General features: G+C 41.3%; 1 protein-coding gene across 5 annotated transcripts; it reads right to left on the reverse strand.

Annotated features, from left to right (window-relative positions):
• On the reverse strand, positions 1-27,944 carry LOC306828069 (bromo adjacent homology domain-containing 1 protein). 5 transcript variants are annotated; one of them, XM_079350282.1, is made up of 8 exons: positions 27,442-27,944; positions 14,687-14,816; positions 6,485-8,269; positions 5,217-5,563; positions 4,812-4,971; positions 4,532-4,611; positions 1,688-1,779; positions 1-1,149 (listed from the first exon to the last, which is right to left on the reverse strand). In XM_079350282.1, the coding sequence occupies exons 3-8, from the start codon at positions 8,247-8,249 to the stop codon at positions 960-962; spliced, it is 2,634 nt and encodes an 877-aa protein (XP_079206408.1). In that variant the 5' UTR covers positions 8,250-8,269; positions 14,687-14,816; positions 27,442-27,944; the 3' UTR covers positions 1-959. The 5 variants fall into 5 exon arrangements, with proteins under 5 accessions (XP_079206408.1, XP_079206409.1, XP_079206407.1 ...); XM_079350283.1 differs by lacking the exon at positions 14,687-14,816; XM_079350281.1 differs by lacking the exon at positions 27,442-27,944 and having other exon boundaries at positions 14,687-15,049.

Genomic DNA, 27,944 nt, shown 5'->3' on the forward strand with positions numbered 1-27,944 from the left:
TGAGGGTCAATCAAGTCAGAGATCAGAGTTAGATTGAAAGTCTGTTAAACCTTCTTTCTGAAAACGGGTCCCTGGAGTGAAGTTCAGTAGGCAAATATCTGCTTCAGAACGCTCTCAGGTTCAGAGTTGATGGAAATGTTTCTGTCAGCACGCTGTGGTACACGGAGACGACAGCTTTGCTTCCTCGAAAGCTGCTTGTTTGGTTTGATTGCCTGAAAGTCTCCTAAAAAACCATCACACACACACACACACACACACACACACACACACACACACACACACACACACACACACACACACACACACACACACACACACACACACACACACACACACACACACACACACACACACACACACACACACAGTGACAGACCAGGAGAAATCAGATGCCGCTCTCCATTAGCTGCTCGTTCGTTCGCCCTGGCTGGTTGAGCAGCGTAAACATGGAGCTGACAGTGCAGGCGTGTGTTCACCCTGAAGCACCTTAGCGCTGGACTCTTCCTGAGCCTTCGCTTACAAAAGAAACAAACATGATTGTTGTGCTGAGATGCTTCAGGGGAAATGTAGGCCTGAACGTTGGCCAGTTCAGTCTGGTGTTCAGCATTCCTGGCAGGCAAACGGGACAAAAGTTGTGGGGGTTGGTTGTTGTGGAAGCTGAAATCTTCAAGCCTGATGAATGTTTTCTCTCTCTTCCTTGCTCCCACAAAACAGGAAAAAATTGTTGCTCTGCCTCACGTTGTATCGCCCTCTGTAGTCAGCTAAAGGGATCTGTGCTTCATAATGTGTCACAAACACTTTTTGCTTCATCTGATCCCTCTAAAATCATTTACAGCCCACCTCCCTCTGAAGACATGGGTGTTCAGTCCTTCAGCAACACCACCTCTGTGCAGAAGGTGGGAGTTACTCTGTGATTAATTCATTGGTGCGAAGCCCCCCCCTCCCTCCCCCCCTCCCCTCTACTGCAGGTTCTTCAGGATGCGTCCATAGCGGAAGTCGTAGACGTGCCGGCAGAGATACACCAGCTCAGGGTCCACGTCGATGGGCACACAGCGGTGGGAGGGGGGGGCAAAGTCAGGGCCGCAGGGCACCATACTTGCAATGCTGGGTGGAGCACCTTCAGCACGCCGCTTCACCAAGGCACAAAATCTAGACGCACACAAAACACAAAAAAATAAAAATAATGATCTGTGGTGATGCCTCCCTTTTGTTTTAAAAGGCAGGGAAATGAAGCAAGTAAATTAAAAAAAAATTAATTGATTTTTGTGCTTTTATTACTGAATATGTTGGCAATTTTCCTCCAGAAAATAAACAAAAAACCCATCTCAAAATCAAACAACAGATTTTGACACAGGGAGAGAGGATCGTATGCAAGATCAGTATATTAAATTAAAATAAAAAAATAAAAAATCTGAATAGCAAGTACCGGTACTGTATTAGAATATACAAAGTAACTAAACCATTCAATATTCATGTGTATGTTCCCTTGAATTTATTGTCAGTTGAAGTGCCACAGACGTGCAATAACAAAGTCAGAAAAACAGGATTTCACATATCTCAGACGCTGAGGTGTTAATTAAAGAGTCAACGCCAAACCTTTTAGCTTTCTGCTAACGATTCACACTGAGGGGTATTCTGTGTGTGTGTGTGTGTGTGTGTGTGTGTGTGTGTTTGTGTTGGTACTTACCTACAGTACTGGGCAAGTGGGAGAACGTAGCATCTGTCTTCTATGCAGGCCACACTATTTTCATCCTGATGCCGAGAGGCGAAAATCTCATTCTGAAAACACAGTGGGTGCACAATGTCACATCACCTCAAGTGCTACTTATTACAGCAGCTGAAGGCTGAAAAAAATGATGACACTTTTTTTCCCGCCAGCGTGGCTAATTGTTTATGTGCGATGTGGTTGTGCCTCTCTTGGCTTCTAACACACATAGAGACCCCACTCTACTGAACACACACTGTGGATATCTACTGAGAACAGGAACATGAGTGGTGTTTCTTCACTCTTTGTTTGTGCAGACTGAGGTGCACAGATATCATCACTCTTCACCAAAGAGCTTACCAGCTATCAACAGTTTCTGGGGCTGCTGGGAGGAAGATAATGATGTCTCCGACAGCCGCAGCGTCTGTCTCTGTTTGTGTGCATAGAGACAGAGTTCACCTGTTTTCAGCACACATTCCATGATGCTGCGGGCACACATCATGAGTAATCTTTATATTTATAAAGGCATCACTAATGCTGCACCATGTATAAAGTTTTTGGAGCAACATATGCAGCCAAATAGACACGTTTCTTCTTCAAGGAGGGCCTTGCTTATTTTAGCAACACAATACCAAACCACGTTCTGGATGTATTACAGCAGCAGGGCTCGTAGTAAAAGGGTCCAAGTGATTAGCAGGCCTGCCAGATGTCTAAAGGTGTCACCCAATGAAAATGTTTGGAGCATTATGGAACGTAAAGTAAAGCTGATTTCCATCATTAAGCAACACTGGTAAATCCTTCCATCTATTAAATTATGGAAGAAGCAGAGTAGGGTTTTCGTGGCACTTCACCAACTATCAAGGTGCATGGAGTGAGAAAGGCTTGAGGAGGTCGAGAAGCTTCAGCAACACATCGTATGAAGATCAACTTTTTGAATTTTATTACATAGAAGCTTTTCAGCTCGTGGCCTTCATGACCAAAACGTGTCAGTCTAATAAAGTTAAGAGAGTTGATCTTGAGACCGTCGAAAACACAATGTCCAAGGGCCTGATTTAAACGTGTGCAAACTTGATACCACCAGCAAAAAATGTGCAAACTGATTTACTAACAGCGTGCAGTGAGGACTGCGTCTTTCACATGAGCAAAACAACACATATTGTCCAAATAATACGTTTGACTTAATGAATATGCAAAACGAGGCGTTTCTGCCTCAGCGTGCAAAATACTGGGAGGAGAAAATGCAAAGAAGTTCAGTGATTTACCAAGCCAGGCAAAAATTGCGCTGATTGTGACGGTGTCTGAATTTAGCACCTTTGAAAAGAACGTACTAATCCAAGAGCCCCAGTGTTACGCACAACTGGCTGCAGTTAGGAGGAGACATAGGCACAATAAAAGATGTGTTAACATGTTTAAATGACAGAAAAATAAATGGTGTGCATTTATTTTGTATCTTGCTTCAATAATAGTTTAAAAGAAACACCATGATTAAACTGTAACTGAACATTCACAGCCTCTGCATTCTCAAGAATTTCAACATTGACATTATGTCGTCCTATTTTCCTCTTCTCACCAACATTACATTTTAAGCTGGGCATTTCATTTTCTCGGTTTGCCTGTCTCTGGTGCGCGCTCGTCTCTTCACTCTACATCCCCCTCCCCTGCTGCTGCGCTGTGGGACGCTTGAACTGGGGGCTCACCATGCTCAGACACAGCGATGACCAGCTTCTGGTGCACAACGATGGCACGAGTGGCACACACACTGCGCACCAGTGCCACAGAGGACTCGCACCTCCTGCGCAATGTATTACAATTTATTCATAAGAGGAAGGGAAGAAAAGAGAGGCCGTGTTTAATACAGAGGTTTTCTTATAAGCCACTTTTTCCTTTTGTTATATTCACATTTATCTGCTATTACTTGAAAATACTGGACGTTTATTTGCCTCTCACTAATACCTATTTTGCGCCTGCAGTCGTCCAGCTTTCCGTCCAAACTCTCTGTGACGTAAACCAGTAGAACACGCAAGAGCCTGACAGAAATACTACCGCCTCCACAAGGTTTGCACCTGACGTCATTAATGCAAATGTTCTTAGTAAATCACCCGCAAAACACCCACAAGCCAGGCGTACAAACTTTTGCAATGAGCACGCAATTCAGTACTCTTTAATTGAGATCTTAGTAAATCAGGCCCCAAGTGTGCAAAAGTGAAATAACATAATCAATAATCAAAACGTCTTGCTGGCAACAAATCTAAATTGAAAATAAAACTATCCCAAAAAAATATTTTCTCAGTTTCATCATTTCAAATATTCTCTTTGCGATATTTACAGTTAATTATGGGTATTCTGTTTGCATTTTGCACGACGTCCTTTTACAGAACTTTTAAGTATTAGGGTTTTATAACCAAATACATTAATGTTAAATATCTCACGAAGTTGTTCACACTGAGGGTTTTTGTTGTTCTTCTTTTACTAAAAAATATTTTTGCAGTTTATTTTTCTTTAATTTCATAAGCACTGCCTCTGAAGTCTGACTGCTCATTCTTTAAAAAACAAAACTCATCCCAGTTTGATTGTCTCAACAGACTGAGATGAAAATGGAAAGGAGAAATTGTTAGTAAAATAAACTTTTTTGTCCTTTTTTAAAAAATATTTTAGAATATTGAATATGTAATTGCCATATTATATACTTTTCAAACAGGAAAAACTAATGAAAAAGTTGTATTTTCTGAGTTTTAATCATACACATGGCATCTGTGGTATCAAAACACCCCTACTAACCTAAACTATTCTTTTAAACTAGTAAACAACCTTCAATGGGATGCTCACCTCACAGTGTGTGCTGGGATCTCGGCCCCCCTGGGTGTGTTCAGGTCGATAGTACCAGAAAAGACTCATCATCAGCTCTCCTGAGGAGGTAAATTAGGACAGAGAGAGAGGGAGAGAGAGAGAGAGAGAGAGAGAGAGAGAGAGAGAGAGAGAGAGAGAGAGAGAGAGAGAGAGAGGGAGGTATATGTAAACAATCCTGGTCATGTGTCCTTTCGTCTACCCTTCCATCCAGATTAATCACTGTTATATCTTCGTTTCTGCCCATCTTTGTCTTCATCACCTGTTTTAGGGTCCTCCCACAGCGCTGAGATCTTGGCAACATATGGGAGGGATTTCTTCCTGGGGCCTGATCGCAGCAGCACGGTGTCTCTGACATGTATCACTTCACCGTCCCTCTCCACTCCTTCATAACACTGCCGCAGGGCTGTCTCATCCTCTCCCTGACAAACACACACACACACACACACACACACACAAGGACAGATATAATTCTCATTACAAAGACAAAAAGGAGCCTGTCACACGTCGCTGCATGGTCAAAACACAATTATGTTTTCTCCCATAACCAGGTGTGTTTTCTCTTTCTGTTATGCAGCAGTATGGATGCTACTAGCAGGTGGCAAACAGGAGAAAGACCTATTTAACTCATCTTCACCACTCAAAAACACACTAACAGATTGCCTACCGCAATGAAGACCTCTTTCTCTGAAGGCATGCCAACAGGCCGCCAGCCGTTGGTAGCACGTCTGCGGCTGATTCTCTTTTGTTTGGTGCTGCTGAGGCTTGGCGGGGACGATGGATGTTTCTGTTGTGTGCGGACGACAGAAAAGGAGCCATTGGAGGGTTTGGGGCTCTGAGGACATTCCCTGGCCAACTTTAACCTGCCAGAGGGGTGGTCTCGTCCCGACAGAGGGGTCAGCAGGTTAGTCTGGGTGGAAGTGGGCACAGTGGACAGAGGGCAGCTGGACATGGGCATGGAGGGTGACACCAGGAGGGAGGGGCTGTGGTCACCCTGAGGGGAGGAGTAACCCTCTGGAATAGTAGACAGAATGTACAAGAAGAATTCAACACATTATACATTTAATTCATAGGTAATAAAGCTAACTTCTGATCACCTAAACACACTCAATGTGTTAGTTGCTACAGTCTGACTTTATCTGATATATCGATTCTTTGGTTTTTTTGCTTCTGTTTAGCAAAAAACAAATTACAACAAATGGATTGGTTCCACAACAAAAAAAAAAAAACCTTTAAAAGAAACCTGCTTCTTTATCTTTTTCATTCATCAAATTATATGTAACACAAAATTGTTCCGGAAAATTCTGCATGTACGCTTTTTTTTAATCTTTGAGTACATCTTAAAATGAGCCTCGAGCTAAGGACACTTTCAAAGCTCACACCAGAAATAAATTTAAAAAAATGTACATGTTCACACTTGTTCGGTCACACCTCGCTTAAGGCATAGTTTTTACAACAGTGGCCTCTTATCCTACTGGATCAAAGTGTAACATTGAGATAAAGGTTTCTTTGATAACAAACAACTTTACAAACATGTTTTGAGATCAAAGAACCCATGAAGATGAACTTGCTTTGAACAGGGTCAAATACTATCCCCGCTCCACATCTTTTTGGAAATACTAAGGATGTTTGTTTTCTCCCAAGTCTTACTCCAGACATAGGTTAGGTCTATAAACTACTATATATATATATATATAGGGTTAGGGTTAAATATTACTTATATATTATATATATATATTATATAATATATATTACTTATATCTATATCTATATTATATAATATATATTACTTATATCTATATATATATTATATAATATATATTACTTATATCTATCTATCTATCTATATATATATATATATATATATATATATATATATATATATATATATATATATTACTTATATCTAATTAATTGTATCCATCTTCCACTCACCTGTTTTGATGGTGTGTGTGCATCCAGTGCATCCTGTGCTGAAAGAGCACCCCCTGCTGTTAACAGGAGGCATAGCTCTGTAGGTGTATCCACTGATACCACAGGCATCGCCGTAGCAGGGTGAGGCCACAGAGTTGCAGTAGGCAGGATGGGGCATCCCTGAACCATGGGACACCCGTGGATCCAGCAGTTTGGAGCCCGTCATCCGGTTAGGGCAAAGACTGGTTGGGGAAAAGTTCAGTGGTCGTGGGGCCAGGCTCGCTGATGTTGTTCCAGTGTGTGTCGGGTGGGCGATGTGGACGTAGTAGCTAGGAAAGCAGTGGTCAGCGGTGCAAAGGCAGGGGTGAGGGCTGAGGGTCAGGGCAGTGTGCGGATGGGAATGCGTGAGGGAAGGGGACGTTACGAGGCACTCGCGCTTCACAGGGGTCATGGCTGAGTTTAGAGGCTGATCGTCAGACTCTCCGTAGGGCTGCTGGCCCAGGAAGAAGGCCAAGCGGTGGCAGTATTCCACTGAGCCCTCGGGGGGACAGCAGTAGTACGGGCTTAGTTCGGTCTCCATCTGTTCTTCCTTCACTTGTTTCAGCGGGTACGCGAGCATGCTGCGTGACTGGTAGCCGGGTTTGGTCAGTCGATGGGTGCAGCTGCCAGTATCCCACTCCACTTTAGGCTCGAAGTCCGCCTTGTTCTTGCAGGATGTGCAGCCGCTGTGCTGGGACGAGACCTTTTTCCCCTTCTGCTTCTGAAGGTGCTCCTTGTGTTTGACCCTGGCTTGTTGTTTGGGGGTCGAGGCGGCAGCAGGAGCCTTGCAGTCGGAGGTGACAGTAGCAGTAGGTGCCGACTTTACTCTCTGTTTACTTGTTGCAGACGAGCTGGTTAACTTGAGAAGTGCTGCAGCATTCAGGCCCGCCAATCTTCTGGGTGCAGGGGCATCTAGGCTTTCCTGACTCATCCCCCAAATCTCTTCTTGTTTGGTTTTAGCCTTCTTGACCTTCTTAGAGCGTTGGCACTGTACGAGTTTGTGAGATGAGGTGGTTTTGCCAAGGTTTCCCTGTGAAGCTTTCAGACCTCCAGAGATACCAGCCCTCGTTGGTTCTGCATCCGTAGCTATTACTCTATTCGATGGCTCTTCATGTCGTCTGGCCTGTTTGGCGGCTGGCTGAAGGTCAGTCGCTCTTTCAAGCAGTAGACTGTTGACTGCCTCAGCATTTAGAGAGGCTAGTCGGCGCTTTCGTGGTTGGAGGACCTGAACAGACTCACAATAACTTGGGCTATTCGATTTTAATTTTGTTTTTGGTAACAACTTTTCCTCTTTTCGAACAACTTTTTTCCCCCTTTTAGGCTTGGGTTTGAGAGATGAATGTCGTCGTCGTTCTTTATGTTCCCTCTTTTCAGAACTCCCCTTGTCACGGATGCTTTCCTCCAATCGGGTAAGGAGAACATGGCAGCTGAGCCCCTCCCCATCTGATATTCCCGACCTCCCCCGCAAAGGATACAACTTCCTGTCCCGTTTCTTGTCACTCTTCCGGTTGAGTTTTCTGTTCTGATTTGATTTTTCCGTTCTCCCTCTTTTGACTTTCATCCTCTTGTCTGGATTTTTCTTTTGTCTGATAACCTCACTTATCTTCTTCGTCCTTCCGAATCGCAGTGAGCGCTCAGGCCAAGCGTCGCCCATAGTGCCACCATGTGGCCAAGATAGGCAGTTGTCCACCCACTCAGAACTGCCGTCACTCTGCCTGAGGGAACCCTTCTGCCTTGCTTGAGTCATCACATGCTTCTCCACGAGGCCTACAGATAAGAGACAAGTGGTAAAAACTACTGTTTGTCCTACTTTCACCAATTACAATGCTCAAAATCAGCTGAACAACCAGAAGAAGCAGACAAACAAAGCTTTTAATTGCCCCCAAAGAAAGTTAGTTTCCCTACCCCTAAACACAATGAAAATCTCTCATAAACTTAAGTTCTACACAGAAGACGTTGAAATATGCAGAAACACAATTTTGGTTATGAAGCCGGATTAGAACTGAAGTTATTTTCTGGGAGTGTGTGAACACTTGTTACTTAATTAATTATCAAAATGTTATTAATAGCACAACTGTTCACAAGACAAAGCTTGTTGCTTTGTGGAAAACACAGCATCACGAGAATAATGAAAGCAAGTGAGAGCCAACAAAATAGATAGAAGCAGAAATATTGACAATGTTACATAAGCCTTCAGTTTTGAGTTAAACACAGCACCATCTGATGCACATAAAGAAGCTTACTGATGAGTGCATTCAGAATGATTTATGTGATCAGGCTGAATACAGATGTGTTTATGGTGAGTGTGTGTGTGAGGTCCTGTCACTGCGTTAAGTTTGTGTTTTATGTCCAAGAGGAAAAACTGATGCACTCGGTTATTCATTCACTGTGCCTTATCACCTACTGTGCACATAGCATGCAAACAGAAGCTTGTTAAGGCCAATTGTGTAGTCTCAATGATTACCTGGACAGGAAATGTCAAAATAAAACTTTAGTAGTAAGCTCAACTTAAGAAAGTAACAACACATTAAAAATAAACTAACTTAATGTCATTTTAAACCAGGCAAAATGAACGTCACAATTAATTTCTAAATGTTCATGCTATATAGAAAAAAGGAATCTAAATTATTATCTTTGTGGCTTCACATAACACTCCTTTAGTCAAGTTTAAAAGCCTTGAGAATTTTTCATAAAAATAATTTTCCTAAGGTAACGGAGATAAGGAGAAATTGCAACATAAACAGTCAAATAATTACTCATATCAATTATTTGGGCTCTTATATGCCCATATACCACAAAGAAACTGTGGTCATAAAAATTCATAGGCTGCATGATGTAAAAAAGTTTAACAAAAAGTACAACCTGCACTGTAAAACAGCAAATACAGGTAAAAAACTGAAGAGGGTTTCTGTTTCCAAATCATGAGTTTCTTCTAGAAACAACTTTAAAAAACCCAATTCATTATCCCTTTTAACTTCACTGTTATTTATTGAGATACATAATCACATAGCTCTTGGTTACATATGATTTGAATAAATCAAATTATATGTAAAAGTTTTGTTTTATTTTAGTTTTGAAGGCAAATTTGTGTCAACGAATTTTCAACTTTGAGAGGTCCCATCTTAAAGCAACTTGACTTTTGCATGCTGTGACAGGGTTCTTCTTGCAGTTTAACAATCCAAAAACAATATATTCATGACTTTAGAGTTTTAACATTTCCCTATAAAGCCTTTACACCCCAATTATCACACACCGATTAGCTCATCATCAGAAACCACGGCCTTATCACAGTCAGCTTTATAATGTTTGCCAATGAATTCTGCAATGCAAGAGTGACAGGCCAAGACATCTGTTCAGACTAGCATGGCCGTGTGAGGCACACTGAGGCTTGAACAATGTAACCGATTTCTGTGTGTAAAGACATTCAGGACTGTAGAGTTTGGACCCTGCTTTTATGACTAATTTACAGCTGGTGGCTAAAAGGTTTTTCAAACATGTTTGACTTTGTCTGCCTAAATCTGACTGGGATTTTGCAGTTTGTGTTCCAAGACTAAACTGCCAGAGTGAACCTGGCAATGGCCAATACAAATTTAGCTGAGTGTGAGTGAAATTTAACAACTCCCTGGACTTAAATAGGGAGTAGTAAAGGAAATGACCACCTGCCTTGTCTGCACCATAGTAAAGAATCAAGAAATAGTCTTGTTGGGACATTTCTTTGAATACATTTTCACACATGAAAATGTAATTATTTATTGTGTATCTGCTCTATTTTGGCCTTCTATGCTTTCTGCACCTGCATGAAAGACACATAATAGTTCATAATAGTCTGAATGAAGTTATATATACAGTATAATATTTGTGTAGGGTTAGGGGTTTTTAAGGCATTTTATGGGGCACTGCAGTTTTGGGGCCCAAGGCAATTGCCTAACTTCGCCTGATGGTAAAGTCCGCCACTGCTCATTGTAATAACATTAAAATAGCACAGGCAAAAGAAAAGATCTACTTGAGCAAAAGAAATGCATATTTTATGTTATTTTTTGTTAATAACATCTGTCAACAAGGTCCTTGTTTTTTGCACATAAACTTCAGGCCACACCTGCATAAATCCCGGGCTGTGCCACCCAAGTGTCAAAGCGCTTCCAAGCACGTCATGGTACTTTGTCCAGAAGAAGGTGGACAGAGGGATCTCTTGATGGGACAGAGGAGACGACAGCATGACAGGTACTCAACTTCAATCAGGTTAAAGTTTGAGAACTTCTCAAGGATTTCAATCTTTACTGACTGAAGCTGCTTCTGCTGAGAGAGTCACATCTGATTTCACAGCTGTAAAAACGTGTCCAACTGACATACCCTAACAAAGACAGAAAGAGCAGAAGATAAGTGCTGAAAGGTCAAGCCTACTCTGGTCGTCCATGAATTGTAATAGAAGCACAAATGGACTGTTTCTGTTAAAACATGCTAATTAATAAATCAACATAGAGTGCAGCAAGTCTCTCTCTCTCTCTCTCTCTCTCCTGGTATAAATCTCCATTCCTTCATTGTAAATATACAACAATGATAATCCATACAGATTATCAAAAAGAGAGTACTTTGTTAAATGGGATAATAATCTCTGTTTTGTGAAGAATGGATGTATTTGTTGACACATACATACTTTTTTTTGGTACTTTAAGAGCAGCGTGTGGCAATTAAAAGTGTTCGGGAAACCGTAGCTGTCTTGGAAACGTAAGCTTTCAGATACATATCTTTAATTGAATCCAATATAGAACATGGTGTGAGAAAACCAAAGAGTTGTAACTTCTTCAGACTCAGCCAAACGTCACACCCTGGCACTGCGTCTGAGACAAACCATGAAGGAGATGGATCAGAAAGTGTGTGTGTGTGAATCAAAGACCAACACTCGGTCTTGGTGGAAGGAACACACAAGAAGAGCAGAGACGCTGATCAGGACAGAGAGACGCACACAAATGTTCATGCTGTGTGGAAATACACGAAAACACATCAATCAGCCCAAGTAAATTCCATATATTAAGCATGTGGCGCCTTTCGACAGAGAGCTTCATGGTAGTCTGGAATTAAACGAGGCCTCGAGGTGGATTATTTGCCTCAGTGCATTTTAGAAATCAAGTTATTCGATTTATTCAAGGAATCGTTTAACGGCCTCAAGAAGATGGGGCGGTGGGGGGCTGCTGTCCTGTGAAGAAGCCTATTTTAATATAATATATTAAAAGTGACACGTCTCACGACAGACAATCCTTTCAAGGAGGCACAGTGGACTTCTCTTTCTTTGTTTAATGATAGCCAGAAGGGAGATCGTTTTTTTCCCCCTCGTATAGGATCTTTGGCGGCACACAGCTGCTTCTTTTTCCCTTAGAGAGAGGACTTAATGTCTTCTTTCTTGATCTTGGCTGCTTGTCATCGTCCATTTCAATTTCCCCCGGGATCAATAAAGTATCCGTCTATCTATTTATCTATCTATTTGCTGCTATCGCTTGTTTGACAGGTCAGGATGACACACAGCTGAGTGGAAACTGTCAAACAGGTGTGCTGTGGTCATTTTTAAATGAAGGCGCATCTTAAAGATGATGATTTCGATGTGTTCACTTTCCATCGATTTTACTGGGTCATTGCTCAACCAGTTGATCTTATGATCCAAATTGATGGATCGTTACACCCCTGTTAGAATCAATGAGTCTCAGCTAATATAGGCACTCTAATATTAGACAAATCACAATTGATTTAGTTTCCTTAATATTAAACAATATCATAGCACTTTTTTTCTCCTATTGTGCACACCTAATTCCTTGTCCCTCATTCTGTGTTTGTGCTTTTAGAACCACAGGCGGGAGTGGCCTTCTTGTGACAGAGCAGACGAGATGTGATCTGTTTTCAGTGTGACCTTGCCGGCTTCGACTGAAATTCAATACCAGTATGATATAATACAAATTCAAAACTCTGATGTGTATCTTTTCATCTTTTTTTAAAATCCAGATTTCAAGACCAACTATTTATCTTCCCATCTTAACTTTGACCTTGATACAGAACCGTTATAAGGACTTTTTAAAACCACAAAGAGGTTTTTTTTTTTCCAGCAGCGACTGTGCATAAGTCATTGCTGAGAAGTGTAGGTGGGAAAACACTGGAGGGGATAACCTGAGAGATATTATCCTACGAGGCAGCAGTGTGGCCAAACGGCAATTTGGCTCTTTAAACACAGTGAGACCTGGTTATCCTCAGGAAGTAATCTCACATTTACGGGAAGATCAATGACCCTCCGCTTCGTCTCTAATTGGTTAGAAACAGATCATGAGCTCCTTTCAGAGCATCAAGCACCAGGCTCACCAAGTATTTCTTATTCTTAACAGAAAACCAGCAAAATGTACCAGGACTCTGGAGACAATGTGTGTGAAACAGCAACCTAGGTGGGTTTAAATGATCATTTTACACATGTAGGATGGGGAAAAAAACAACACAAAAAAATCTATCAATATTTAAGGATGCCTACATGAACATATGTTATACTTTTAGATACAGCTAAAGCATAAATATATTTTAATGTAGCACAAGTTTCATGTTATAGCCTCCATGTTCAACAACAAGTTTAGACCCATAAAACACTTCACGTCCCAAACACTGCAGAAGTCAGAGTAAAGCACAAAAGTTGAAGCCCGGGTTAAAGAAATCAAGTGATGAAAAGGGGAGAAATTTACAATATGACGATGAGTCGGAGCTTCAGTCACAAACTGCACACAAATCAAGAGTCACTATGGGATCATTACATGATTACAGACGCACGAGCCAGAAACCTCTCAGTGGGTCCCAGGTTATCATTCAAGGAGTAACCGATTATTAAAAGGATAAAGAGAGTGTCGCAGAATCTTTATTTAGCATCTTTAGCACTGCTATAATATATATATATATGACACATAACAGATGAAGTTTGAACAAAACAAGAAATTGTTAGAAATTCTTTAATCTCCAATGTAAAATAACCAACCTGAAGAACAAAGAAAACATGATCGAACTTCCCCCTCGTCTGATTCCTTCCTCTCCTTAAATATAAAAACACAGTCCCCAATTTGTTCGTTTTTCCTGTTTAATACTTTAAAGGCTTGCCCTTCAAGTCTCTAAAACACACCCGAGTAATACAAACCACTTTTTCATTAATCTGTCACTCATGGCCACTGTTAGGCCCATTTAACTCCACAGATACAGTTCATGGAAGTGTTGATGGCATTAGCTTCTTTTTAAAAGGTGCCAAAGACACCAACAGCTTTTTTTTTAATATGATCCACCCATAAAGAAACTACATGAAACACTGCTGACAGGAAACAACTCCAGCTCGCAAACTAGCTCTTCATGCACCATTACCGACTCATCATTATTATTACACCTGTAATCAACACCCCATCCACTTGCTTTTTTAAATGTTTCTCTTTTCAACTTTAAAGTGGAGACACACCACCGCATCAAAAATAAATAAGCAGCTGGGGATCAGATTGAGAGGGCTCTTCTTTGACATTTTCCATGTTAGGGGTGCTGATAGGCAGACACAGCACGAGGCGTTTATCAGGAAAAGACTACAAGAATGTGAAACACCAGGTTGGTGTTTATCTGCTGTTTTCTTCCAACACTTCCGCGGCAGCCTTGAGCTTCATCTGATCAGATGACTATAGGAAGCTTTATATTCATGATACACGCTGTACATGCGTCTGTCTGTGGCCGAGGGATACAGTAGGATGAGATACAGTAGGCTACAGCTTGACGTAGCTTGCCCATCTGAAGTAGCCAGCCAGGCTCTAAATATGGGCTGGGGAGGGAGGGGGGGGGGAGAGAGAGAGGGTACCCGAATTCACACATACATACACACCAAGCAAAATAAAGGGAAGTCACCCCTCCTGTTCGCGTTTTCTAGCCGGATTCCGTGTTGCCGACACGGTGGCTGTTCAGATCCCGGTCCTTCCAATAGAGACCTCGGAGAGTCTAGCTCGTATAGCAGCAGCAGCAGCAGCAGCCCTGTGCGTGTGTGTGTGTGTGTGTGTGTGCGTGTGTGTGTGTGTGTCGTTTCTGGTGCACGAAGCGAAAAATTGGTTCTGCGCTCCTCTTTTGGACGGCTGGCCAGTCGGAACAACTTCAAACATTCAGGGCGAAATGGCAACAAAAAAACGCGAGGCGGTAACTTACGGGCTCGCGGACACGCTTCCTCCCCGCACGAGCCGGGAACCGTCGAGTAGCCTCCAAATCTGCGGGGAGGAAAGGGGGGGAGGAGAAGCCGCCGGACTGGTGCGATGGTAGAGCTCCGTAACTGGGAGAGCTGGGGAGGAGTGGAGAGAGGACGGTCGGTGGCGCTGCCTGCGAGATGTGTGTGTGTGTGTGTGTGTGTGTGTGTGTGTGTAGGCTGTGTGTGTGTGGTGCTCTTCCTGGTTGGGCTTCAACCGATCTGTAGAAAACTTCATCTGAGCCAATTGCCACACGGACTCTGGTCGCTTGACACCCTCGTTCTCCAATGACGGACAAACAGCTGTTTTATTGTGAAAGGGGAGATGGGGGGAAAAAAACTACATATAGGCATTATGTGAGTTAACTTGGTGATAGCCTCTAACACGGAGCTACACCACAGGCGATGGATGTCACTGCCTCTCTAACGCCGACAGACAGCCTCACCCTGTCATTGTCGTGACCAAACCACGACCAGTCAGCCACCAGACTGTTAAAAACACGTCTAGAGAAATTAATGAGAGGTGAACATAAAAGCATTAACCTAAAACGACTTGAACAGTGTCCCATGTGGCACACGAGATACATACTTGGGAAGAATGACATGTTGAAGGAAAGTAAAGTAATAAGGAAATCCCTTTAAATGTAAGACTTTAACCCTTAGCTGCAGCCATCATATAGGCCTGTAGCATGTCCAACAATAAGCTTCATTTAAACAACACAAATCAATGTCCTGAAAGAATTTTAAAAAAACAAACAAACCCATGGATCAAGTTCAAATCTTTTTACAAGGTTTATAACAGGGACACCATAATCAACAGGTCTTCTTTAAGAAAAAACAAAACGAATGGACCCGTGATTAATCCATACAAAGTATACATTAAAGATTTGCAATGTTTTTCAGCAGGGCTTTATCAACTGTGAGCTGATCTGCCTCTTACTTAAGCTCACTACTGAATATTTCATCTAGTTGAATGAAGTACTTAAAAGAATTGTTGGTGATTTGAATTAAAACAGTTAGGTTAAAATGTTTTCACAATGTTTTCAAAATGTTGTCATAGCTGCCCAAATGCAAAGCCACTGCTCATGCTGGAACATCTACAAGAAAACCGAGCTTGTTGTTCACAAAGAAATGTGCAGTAACCACATACTCCACTACAAGGAGAGTCTCTGCGGCAAAATTAACTCATGCACAGGTATGAGGGACTACAAGGACCCATGATCAACAACATACTGTGATCACCAGACTCTCTTGCCCCACACCTGTACTTAAGTGCTTGTAACTCTCTTTATTTATAGACAATTCCAGTCTGGTTTCCGCCCCCTCCAAAGAGACAGCACCGGTAAAAATCACTAATGACCTACTCATGGCAGCTGACTCCAGGCTTTTAACCATCCTCATCCTCATTGATCTGAGTGCAGCCTTCAGCCCCACCTCTCAGCACACTCCTATAGGCTTGCCTCCATTGGAATCACTGACACACCCTTGCACTGGTTGACGTCCTATCTCTCGCACTCAGTTCGTTCAACTTAAAACCTTAAAATCCCAATAATCTCCAGTCATTAGAACCGAATTCGCATCATCTCCAGGACCCCCTCTGTTAATCACATCCCTCCTGTCATTCAGCAGCTTCATTGGCTCCTGGTAAAATTTCACATCAACTTCAACATTTTGCTCCACACCTGCCATCCATAACCTCGCTGCGCTTTACCTCTCTGAACTCCTGCACATCAACTCACCCACCCGCACTCTCAAGGTCTTCTTTTTCCATTTAACTCACTGCACCAACTTCACGCCTGTCCACCATTGAGTCCAGCCTTCTGTCGCTCTGACCCCCACCTCTGGAACTCCGTCCCACCACGCACCCATAATATTGACTCTCTCTCCATTTTTAAATCTGCATCTCAAAACACATCTTTTTAAACTAGTATAATCAGTCTGATAATTCTCCATCTGGTCTCATTAATCCTCATCCTGTAAAATTGCCTTTTTAACTGGTATTGTTATTTTTATCTATTATTTCTTTGTTTTTTATCTCTGCTTTGTGAGGTGACCTTGAGTGCTTTAAAGGAACCTTTAAATAAAATATATTATTATTATTATTATTATTATTGAGTCTAACAAGTAAAACATGAGCCTTATGACGGCTGCTATTGGAGTTCGGTGCAGCAAAAGAAAACTGCAGAGGATTATCTTTATCAGTTATCCTCAATATACTAATGCAACAACAATACAAAAGAGTTAAACATTAGCTGTCCTCCCTTAAAAATCTCCAAAATCATGTATATTATGTAGGATTAGAGTACAGGGATACATTATTAAGTCTTCCCAACAGTAAAGTTTGGATATGTTCCACTCTTAAAATAAAATTCAAGAGGAAAATAGTCATTGGCAACAAATCCAGGCTGTGACACTATTTACAGATTTGTCATGACTGAACATATTCAGATTAATGTAGAAAGTGTTTAATGTGTCTTCATTGCCTGAAAAATCCACACTCTAAAGACAATACAAAAGAAATGATCTCTGCATAAAGATGTAGACTCTGTGCTCAGAGGTCTGACGTTTCAACATGGGTAGTGTTCTTGTTTCTGTAGTACCGTGGTGGTCTGAGCTGTACATCAGAAGGCTTTGTTGTGTGGAGGAAGAAAAGTCCACACACCAAAAGCAGGCAGTATGCGATCCACGATAATGACTTACAGCCTGTAATTTGATGTTTATTTAAACATACCTGCATAAAGGGCAGCAAATGATGAAATATAGATCAAAGATATAAAATTGCTACTTTAAATGCATCAGTAATTATTGAATTGACGGACCTATTAATAAACAAGCATTTTTAAAGTTGTTTGGTTTCCTCAGGACAGACTTGATGAGGCTTACATGTTTACTTTTTATAAAGCTGCATTTTGGCCACTTACCCATTCACCGGAGTAAATCAAAAAGAAAGTATATTATAGTCATTGTACCTTGTAAAAAAAACTCTCTGTTTGATCATATCACTCATTCAGATGATTGCTAAATGCTCTATGTGTTATTACATCATTACTGTCTTCTCTGATGCTTTCTCTCATACTGTTGGCCTTTAAAGCTTATCTTCTTAGCCAGGGTGCTATTTTATATTTGGATTTGACCGGGCGGCAAGACAAACTCAACTCATCTTGACACTTTATTCGGGCTCACACAACTCAAGTTATCCAGAGTGAAGCCCATGTGTAACTGCCATCTACTGTTGAACTGAGACGCATGAGAAACAGATGAACACTACTCCATGGGATGTAAAGGACCAAGAGATAACAGCATTTATTTTGCCCTGCAAAACAGCACTACCCGCTGGCCTCTCCAGAATTGCTAAGAACTTGGCATTTTTTCCCAGAGGCATTTCAGGTTCCTCAGATTATGATAGACTATGATTGTCAATGGGTCAGCCATCTTCAGACTCAATCTGGACAGTCTGGACGACCGAGGCAGGAATCGAAGTGACGAGGTTATACAATAGAGCTTTTATGTTACAGATTCAGGGCATGTCAGAGGCATGCTTTATGTTGCATCATTGTTTAAGAGCTGAACGCAGAACTATATGTACTGCGGACTTGTGGATAGTTTGTTTCTTGTTTCGAAATTCTATCAAATCCACATGAAGAAATTCACTCACCAAGCAGTCAACCACAGGAGCAGCGACCCGCATATACCCAGACGGGCAGGGGCAATTCAGGGTTAAGTGCGTTGTTGCTCCCAGGAGTTGGGGATCGAACCCTCAACATTCCGGTATGAGAGACGACGACTCTACCCACGGAGCCACCCCTAGTTTGTGGCATAGATCTTATACCAGAGTGACTAAATATATAATTTAAATAAAATAAATTACACATAAATCTGTCTCTGCTTGATGGAGAAACTTGCAAAATCAACAGATTCTCCATTTCTGTTCGTTACACGTTTTGATCTCAGTCATTCCACAAAATATTATTTTATCCATTTGATTGCATCTGCCATGTGGAGGGCACTTACTGTCTTGCATCCAGAAGTGTTTGAAAAGCTCTTTTTGTCAGATGTTTTGTCATGTGAAAGAATCAGAACCTGCAATCAAGGAAAGCAGCCACTTTGACACACTTGTTTTTCAGTGGAGAGAAAAGCAGACGAGTGCCAGATTATCTGAAAAGGCCGAATCATACACCTGAATACACAACTATTACATCAATTCAGCTTCTTGAAAAGGGGACACGTTATTGGCCGAGCCTTTTTGTGCAGTGGGAAAACAGTTCCAGTGATTGTCACAATGTGTATTGTTTAACAGTCACTACCTCTTTATATGGTTTTATGGAGGAAGTTGATCCATCTACTTCTATTGTCGTCACTTCTTTGTCGTAGAGAATAATTAATTTTATTAAGCTCCAGCTGTTCAACCAACTGGTTGTTATTAATTAGTTCACATAATAATGATACAGATGGAGTTAAAATACACACAGGCCTAAAATCACATAAAAGTCAGTTGGTTCTCACCCATGAGTATGGATTGAATTGCAAAAGAGTCCCAACTCCCAAAGAGAGTTTTAGAAAGACAGCGAGCCTTCTTCTTCTTCTCCTTAGCAGTACATCCTTAAACTCAATGTGTTTGAAACCATCACACTCCCTTTAATAGAGCGCATACTGATTGATTAAGCACTGCTTGATTAAACTTCCAATGTTTATATTCAGCACCAGTGAAGAAGTCGTGTTGGTGAAGTATAACGAGGTGAGGTTATGTGCTCAGCTTGCACGCTAGGCAGCAGGGTTGATGCCTAATCTCACACAATCAACTGATGTCGGCTTCAACCTCTCTTTTTCATAGATGAACCGATGAATAGTTCTATACAGGCAAAATATGGCTGTGCCTCCAGCTAACACATTCTTATTCCATGTCATGATGATTGGGCAAAACTCCATTGTATTGTCATAAAGATTCAAAGGACAGCATGGTTCCTTTTGGTCTGACATCAAACAGCTTGTTTGGTTATGTTGTGGATAAAACAACTCCAGTTACAGTTAAGAAAACACTGTGGTTTAGTTTATCGAGACTTTACTTCAAGATCCATGAGACTCAGGCCCCAGTTCAGTCGATTAATCGTCCCCACCACCAGAAGCAAATCAAGTTCTTTTTTATACAGTGAGTCCTCGACAGCTCTTTTTAAAAGCTCTGCCATCATTACCCAGTAAATGACTTTACATTGCTCTGGTGTTGGTGTCACAAGAAGCTCAACTTGTTTACTGACTGTGGGACTATATATATATATATATATATATATCATGGACATACCCTTAGTCAACCATTGGTAAGTGAAAGGAAGGAATTCTAACGTCTAACATGACAGTCTGTCTCAAACTAACTTCCCACAGCCTAGTAACAGGCGAAGAGGTGGAGAAGAGGACGGCCTTAGACTACTGACAAACAGCTTTGTCCAATAGCAATCACATAAGTCACGCCCCTTCATAATGCATGGTACCTCATATCCTTCATAAAATCAAAATGGACTGTTCATAAAAAAACAACAACTTTGTGTTCAATTAACATTTAGTCACCTTTTGTTACCTTTTTTATTTAAATAGGAATATATTTACTAAATTAAACAGACAGATTTTGCAGATATTAAAACATCAAGTTTGGGACAAAGTAGAGCACAGCTGAGTCAAGGTAAAATAGTTAATAGTCGCATATTTAGTTTAAATAGATTTAATAATAATGTAATCAAGGGATGTGCCTTTCAGATGCCTTTGGATGTTTGTTTTTTTGTAGAATAATTATCTATTGCCTGTAGTTCAACAGAATCAACACACCCTCTATACAATGCTATAAGGACAGTATTTTTATATATATATAAAACATTAAAACCAGAATTTCTGCTACTGATCAACCCATACTGTATATCTGTCAGACTCTAACTAAAGGACCACCTTTTTCTGAAATCCAAAAAGCATAATTAGAAATGAGCACAAGTATTGGAGGATCATAGAAAGAGACACACAAGTTTTCACATATGAACTCCAGAACATTTCTACAGAATTTCGGGAGGACTGCCCCTGAAATCCATCTGATCTGGTCATTCTCACATGCGCCTCACAGCGGGAGACTATCCCTGTCAGACAGAGGGGCTGTCAGGTTTTCTCCTGAGGTTAAGACATGACATAAAAAGAGCAACGCTTTGAAGTGGCAGACGAAGTAACAGTCTGCTCTACGACCTTGTAATGAGAATATCTGCCTTTATATCAATGGTATGAGTAGTTTGACAGAATTAAGATATCAACAAAAGAGCAGAGAAGAACATACCATAATGCAGCAGTTTAAATACTTGCGCAGAGATCGTAACGATGGCTTGCATTCAGTCTAGAGACGAGCACCAATCACAGGGGATAAACAGCAACAGCCGCTCCCACTTGCAGTTACTTGTGCTCACTGTATCCTTCTGCGTTCTCACATCAGCGCACTTGGACCTCAAGCAGAAAAAATACTCAGGGAGCGCTGGCAGGAGGAACTCTGGGTAATGTCAGAGTGAAAAATACAACTGTTTGTGTTCATAGATGCAAATCACGCTGAAAACCTCAGGAGTTTTATTCAAGTGTGAACACGGCTTCAGAGAGCATCAGACCTCTGCGCAAACATTCACACATGGACCTTGGAGTTGACGATTGTCATGGCCGGCTCAAAGGCCATGGCAAATAAAGGGGAGAGACAGCCAAACACAGTCAATTAACTAATTTATTTAAAAGTATGAATTAATTACAAAAGGAATAAAGTATGGATGTCAGTTGCATCAGTTGTGTAAGTGAGTGGGGGTGTGAAAGTGTATTGTGCACGTGTTGGATGTTGGATGAAGAAGAAAGAAAACAGGTGGCATGTAAAGAGTCTTCACCAGTAGACTGAGGTAACAGCTTTAATCATAACTGTGAGCACCGGGCCCAGGTGCTACCAGTCAGACTGATGACAGCCACACCTACCAACCACACCAACCTGCAACAGAAGAAAACGAGAAGGCACAGCCTAACAGGCCACAGGGCCGTCACAACGACACACGCTAACTCTCAGCTTAACTAGTTCAGTAACATACACACCAAAGCTTCAGCCTTGCTGTGGACAGAGAGTGTGGTGGAGCATTGAAAACTCACTTAATAATAAGGGCAGAGCGTCTTAAAGTGCCACCATGGGTTAACTATGAAATTGACCATAAAGGGACAGGAGCAGACCTAAAGATATCATGTGATTCACCAGGTCATTGCAATAGACATATTTAGAAGTAAAGCATTACAGGCGTACTAAAGAGTTTACAGATGTGATTTAACTGTGTGAAGGGAATTCATGCAGACCTGCCGTGAAGCAGGTACAGCGTTTCCTCAGGACAATGACGGTGAATGAACATAAACAAGGCTCCTCTAATGAAACCAAGCAACCGTGACACTAATCTCTGTTCTCATCACAAGGTGCTCCTGTGTGACACTGCTCAAATGACAAACAGAGTAAACACACCTTGATGCGATAGAAAGCACTCTTAGTGTATCAGTCTTTCAGACCAGTCAAATACACTCAAATGTATTCACACTTGTCAGGTATTTATTAGATATTCTGCTGTGTTTCTGGTATAAGGTAAGAAAACGCCCAGTCTGATATATGGTAATATACAGTGAGCCTTACATTTCAGAGAAGACTCACTTTGACATACGACTGACAGTATCAGGATGATGGAAATCGGTCTAGATTTCGATACCGGTCTCGAGATCACGTTTTGAAGGTTTCTAGTCTCAGTCTTAAACTGAGCAGACTCCAGTTTTTAAATCAAAACCAGTAAAGACCATTGGCTATTTTCCCATGTCACTACTGTGATTCAAAGGAAATGCTCCTTTCTGACACTGCCTGCTGCGCACAAGATGATGATTTGTTGGTGATATTTATGGTCTTGGCCTTGACTCCGGCTCACCCTGCCTTGGTCTTGGTCTTCACTCGGTCTCGATCCATAAATGTCATGGGCTTGTCTCAGTCTTGAAACACTCCGGTTCTCAGGTATGTCTTGGTCTTGACTTTAACACCAATAAATACACTGTATTGCAGTAATGATTACGGGTCATGTTTGGCATGCCTTTCTAAAATAAGTGGTGTTCCCTGAAAGAAAGTAGTGTATTTCAGCAGGAGTAGGGGATCGAAATCCCAACTTTTCAGTAAAGACACGAGCAACAGATTCCCCATCACCACTTGTGTATGCTAGTCAGGAATCACATACTGGCTTATGTGGGCACATGCTATAACATTGTACGGAGGACGTATAAGCCCTTGATAGACCGCTCTTCTTTCCCATCCAGACTATTGTTAAAAGCAGCAGGGTTTAATTTTTTGACACCTGCTTTCTTCCACCCAGTGTTGGTACCATATGTGCATGAAATCCTTTGTCTGCCTACAGGATGATGATTTAGCACATGATTGGCTGTATGTCAGAGAGAGAGAGATCAATGTCTCCTCATGCAAGAGGAAATACTTTAACATAAAGCGTCTACAAGGTTGATAAGATTCCCTGTTTGAACACATTTGCAAGGCAATATTAAATGTTTGCCACCTACTGGTAACAGCCTCGTGTGACTGTATACTGTGTGATCCAAACATGACAGTTTACACCACTTTTGACTGTCCTTTGTATTTTGTGGTTACAAATCTCAATTAAGTTCATAGCATTTCATTCAATAAAAAAAATTCAATTCTCTGTGCAAAGTCTCTTAAAACTACATCTGTAAACGCTCAGAGAAACAGCCAATCACAATGTGCTACATCCTCCTACAATAGAGTCGATCACATTGATCACACCAGCAGACACAGGACCTAAAGCAGTTATAAAGATATATATATATATATATATATATATATAAAGAAGTTATAAAGATGCATGCAGATCATAAAAGGAGAGGAGAATTTCCATCTGCGTAAATAAGCTTTTTTGGATTTTTTTTCTAAAATGTTCTTTCTGTGAAATGGCTAAATGTAAAGTATTATCTTTGGGTCTAGAATATCATTCAGATTGAGCCTATTGAGTGGGGGAATTTCTTTTTCAGGAAAGTGCAGACAAATCACATCTTGGACCTGCAACTATAGCAACAGATACCGTAATTGAAGGAGTCTCTATTATATTCCAGGCTTAACATGTGTTTTTCTAAAGGTTATTTAAGAACAACTTCTGTTCACTAAATTTAGATGAAAAACTAATGGTTCCCTCCATAGTGTGGTGGAGAATTAACAAAGTAGTTTAAAATAAAAATAAAATAAATCAAAACTATCTCCAATTATTTTTTTAAAAAAATAACATGACTTGTTTATGTGTATTTTATTAATAATTTTATAATGGACAGTTTACAGGACAAGGGGTCAGTTTTTTTGTTTAAATAAATACTCATTGCAGAATGAAAAAGAGTTAAAATTATTCAAAACAATTTGCATCAATGAAGGACAATACAGTGATGCAACGTGTACATGAAAATAAGCATAGGGATGCATTTAATTTGCAATATATAGCACTAATCTGTAAATAACCACCTTCGTTTAATTGATGATTAAAGCTTTAGATTTGTGTTTTGGCAGAGATCCACAGACGATACTCAGTGGATTGCTCTTACAGTAATGGCCCTGTTATTAGTCCTGCATGGCTATTTAATGAGAGTCTAGGTGTGAGTCATTAAAACACTTCTGCATTAGGTTTTATGACATTTATGATGCTTTAGTGAGACGGGGTGCGGTCTGAAGGATCAGAGAGAAAAGAGGTGCTGCACATTGAACAGTCTGCTGAAGTAACTCCAAAAGATTAATGTTCAACTAAGCCGCGTGCCAGAGAAAGGCCTGCAGATCAGCCTTTTCATTTACACTGAAAGAAAGCCTAACAAAGCACCTGAATAAGAAGATGGCAGATACGGATGTTATCATTTTTGATAGTTTTAACAAGAGAGAGTTTCTAAAGGTGTTAATAATGATTATAACAGAGAGAAGAAATGATTAAGATGTTGAGGAACGTATCCTTGAAAAGAGTAGAGCAAATGTTATAATCCAGCTGTGCAACACGGTGATAAGAAACTTAGTGCAACTTCTCAAATCCTGTACACAACAAGTACATTCTGAGGTGCACTGTTGGTAAATGGACTTGGCGTTGTATTTATGTTTCTGTTTCACCTCATACATGATGTCACATTAACCAGTCCACACCGCTACATAAAGTGCCCAATAACTGGCCAAGCACAGTCCTTTCCCATTCACACGCCGCTGCCGTAGCAAAGGACAGTATACAGCTTCGAACCCTCAGCTTTCACGTTAAAGAACGACAGACTCTAACCACTGAGCCCCAGCTGCTCATTGCTACCTTAAAATTCTACTCTGCTTAATTTGGGATGCACATGTTGTACGTCTTGCTCCCGCAAAACACATTGACTGTATTAGAAGTTCTCTTTTAAGCATTTTGAGAGCGTCAAAATGTAGGGGGAAAAAAAAGATTAATGACGCTAGCTGCACAGTTGTGCCGTGGCTGTTGTCTCACAGCAGAGGTAAAATGCTTCAGATCGTTGGTAGAGGGGCTTTTGCGTCTCAGAGTTGGCATGTTCTCGCTGTGCATGTGTGGGCTAACTGGTGACTCTAAAGTGCCCATAGGTGTGCGTGTGAGGATGTTTGTGTGTGTCAGTGCTCGGGCTGGGAATCTGTGGCTGCCTCATGATTCATTTTCTATTTTGATTCACAGGGTCACAATTTGATTCAGAATCGATTTTCAATTAAAAAACTGTCTGGATTCATGTATCCATGGATTCAATGTATATTTATGAATTGGTACATACTTCATGGTCTACTCCGCTCATCTGTGAGATTGTCTGAATTTCTAGTTGCTCTATTTAGCATTCTTCTGAGTTAAAGAGCTAACTTTAGCTCTTAGCAGGAAATGCCCCCCCACCAAAAAAAAAAAAAAAGAAAAAAGAAAAAAGCTTATCCCACCTACCTCGGTTTATAAGCGGTCCATGGTTGCTAGGGCTGGGTATTTCCCACAACCTCACAATTCAATACATATGATAAAGAAGCCACACTATGATACTGATTTTCAATAATGACAATTTTTCCCAGAATTCACTACAACTATTTTTTAGAGTTGAGAATAACAGCAGAGACATGAGGATCCTACAACTTAAAACACTTAATTCAGATCCTCAGAGAGCCTAGAATCCTTTCAAATATTTAAATCCCAGAGCTATGGCTATGAATAGGTCTATTGTCTTTTAAAACTGTCATCGCATCTTTGCAGCCATATTGATTCTGTAACATTTTCATCAATACAAGTATTTGCAAGGACCATATGATGTCAAATTAGCAACAGGTAATGCTCATTCAACTCAGACATCGTCCTGAGTACTATGTAGCCCCTCTCCCTCTTCCTCCCCCACCAGGAGCAAAGAGCAGCGATCAAAATGACAGACTCAAAAGAGACCAATGAGTCTTGTAAGTTGCGCATATTTTATATACTTGGATATACTTGTGATTCTGTATGTAGGCTACAATTTGCTGCCTATAAATGTACAGTTTAAATGTGATTTGTTTATGATACCTTGATTTGCAATGTTTTATAACAGAGCAATAATGGCAGGAAAAGGTTGCTTTTGTTTAAAGAACAGGTTGAGTAAAAAAAAAAAAGGCTATTAAAATAAATGTAGCCTAATTGATTGACCATGATTTTTTTAAACAGCGTTTTCAGATATCAAATAGGGTTTGGCCATGATGTACTTACTTAATTGATCCTGAAAGGTTCCCGTTTGATTCTAATCTGACCAACAAGAAACAATAAAAGAAATCCTTTCACATAATATGTGAATTCAGATCTCATGCTGACATTTCTTTGGTCACTCTTTCCGAAATGAAGGTTTATAGACAGAAGAAGCGGTCAAATCTGTCCTGTCATAACTGTATCATTGGAGCTCATTGCAATCAAGACACAATCAGTGAAATTATTATTATTATTATTTATAGGCTATATCAGCAAATCACAACAAAAGTCACACATGAAACATAGGTCTGCATCGAGATCAACCATTAACACGCCGACGACGGTGGCAAAGCCAAAACGATGGGTGAGCAACCTGACTATTGATGAATTGATCGAACTTATTGTTCGGCTGTTATAGTACTAAGTAAGAAGTTACAGACCCAATCCAAGCGACTAAAGCATATAGCCCAACACACACCACTACTCGCGTGAAGTTTGTTACCAGCCTTCAAACACACAGGGGCTGATCACCAGGTGAACACATCTCACATCCAACCAGCCAATGACATTAGTGAGCTTACAGGCTAATGTCCCTATCTTTGACCTTGTTCCACTGCCTTCCGCGGACAACACTATTATTATTGCAACGTTATGTTAGCCTTTACTATAAATGAAAAAGCTGCTGCTGGAGGTGGTGGTGGTGAAGGTGGTGGTGGAGCCGAAGAGGGAAGTTGATGGTGGTTGAGGGTGCGAGGGTATGATAACACACGTTGGACGGCCAGTCCGACAGAGTACCACTCCCTGAGAATCTCCTTCATCATCACCATGGCCATTATCTGCCTGTGCAACGTCCTCGAGACCCTGGCTAAAGAGCGTGCACAAAAGAGGCAGAGCTGACCAAAACGAGCCCTGCTGCCTGAATGTCAAAAGAAAGAAAGCTCAATGAGGAAAAAGATCACGTAGAACAGCCGCCCGCTACTTACCCTCCCGAAGCAGCTCCGTGTGGCAGCAAGGCGAGCACTATCTCGTCTAATTTATACTGGTGCGAGGAGCCAGCCAGGGCACCTTGTTTTCCAATCGGCGAGGTGAGGCAAGTCCCGTCCGGTAATGAAGGAAATAAAGCCGAATGTCGCCGATGTGACGGCTCTCCACTCGAGGAAAACCCTTAAAAAAAAAAGAAAAGCCCGAGAGGAGGAAGAGAAAAGACGGGGCAAACAACTCTCGTCTTGCAAGAAGAGGCAGCACTCCTTTTTACGAGGCGAGCAGGCTCTTCCAGGGTGTTTATTTGCTTCTATCCCATCGCCACGCAAGTCGGAGTGTTTCTACTGGAGCTCCAGCCCAGTGTCGTCCGCACACACGTCGCTTTTATCCACCGCTCGGCTTTAACGGCGCACGCAGCTTTCAGTTTGCGCACCAGTCCGTGTGTTGCTACTGAACAACAACGAGCAGCACAACATGACTGACTGACTGCAGCGCTGACAGGAGG

Source organism: Symphodus melops (assembly GCF_947650265.1).
Source record: "Symphodus melops genome assembly, chromosome: 1".
In the NCBI taxonomy this organism is placed as follows: Eukaryota; Metazoa; Chordata; class Actinopteri; order Labriformes; family Labridae; genus Symphodus; species Symphodus melops.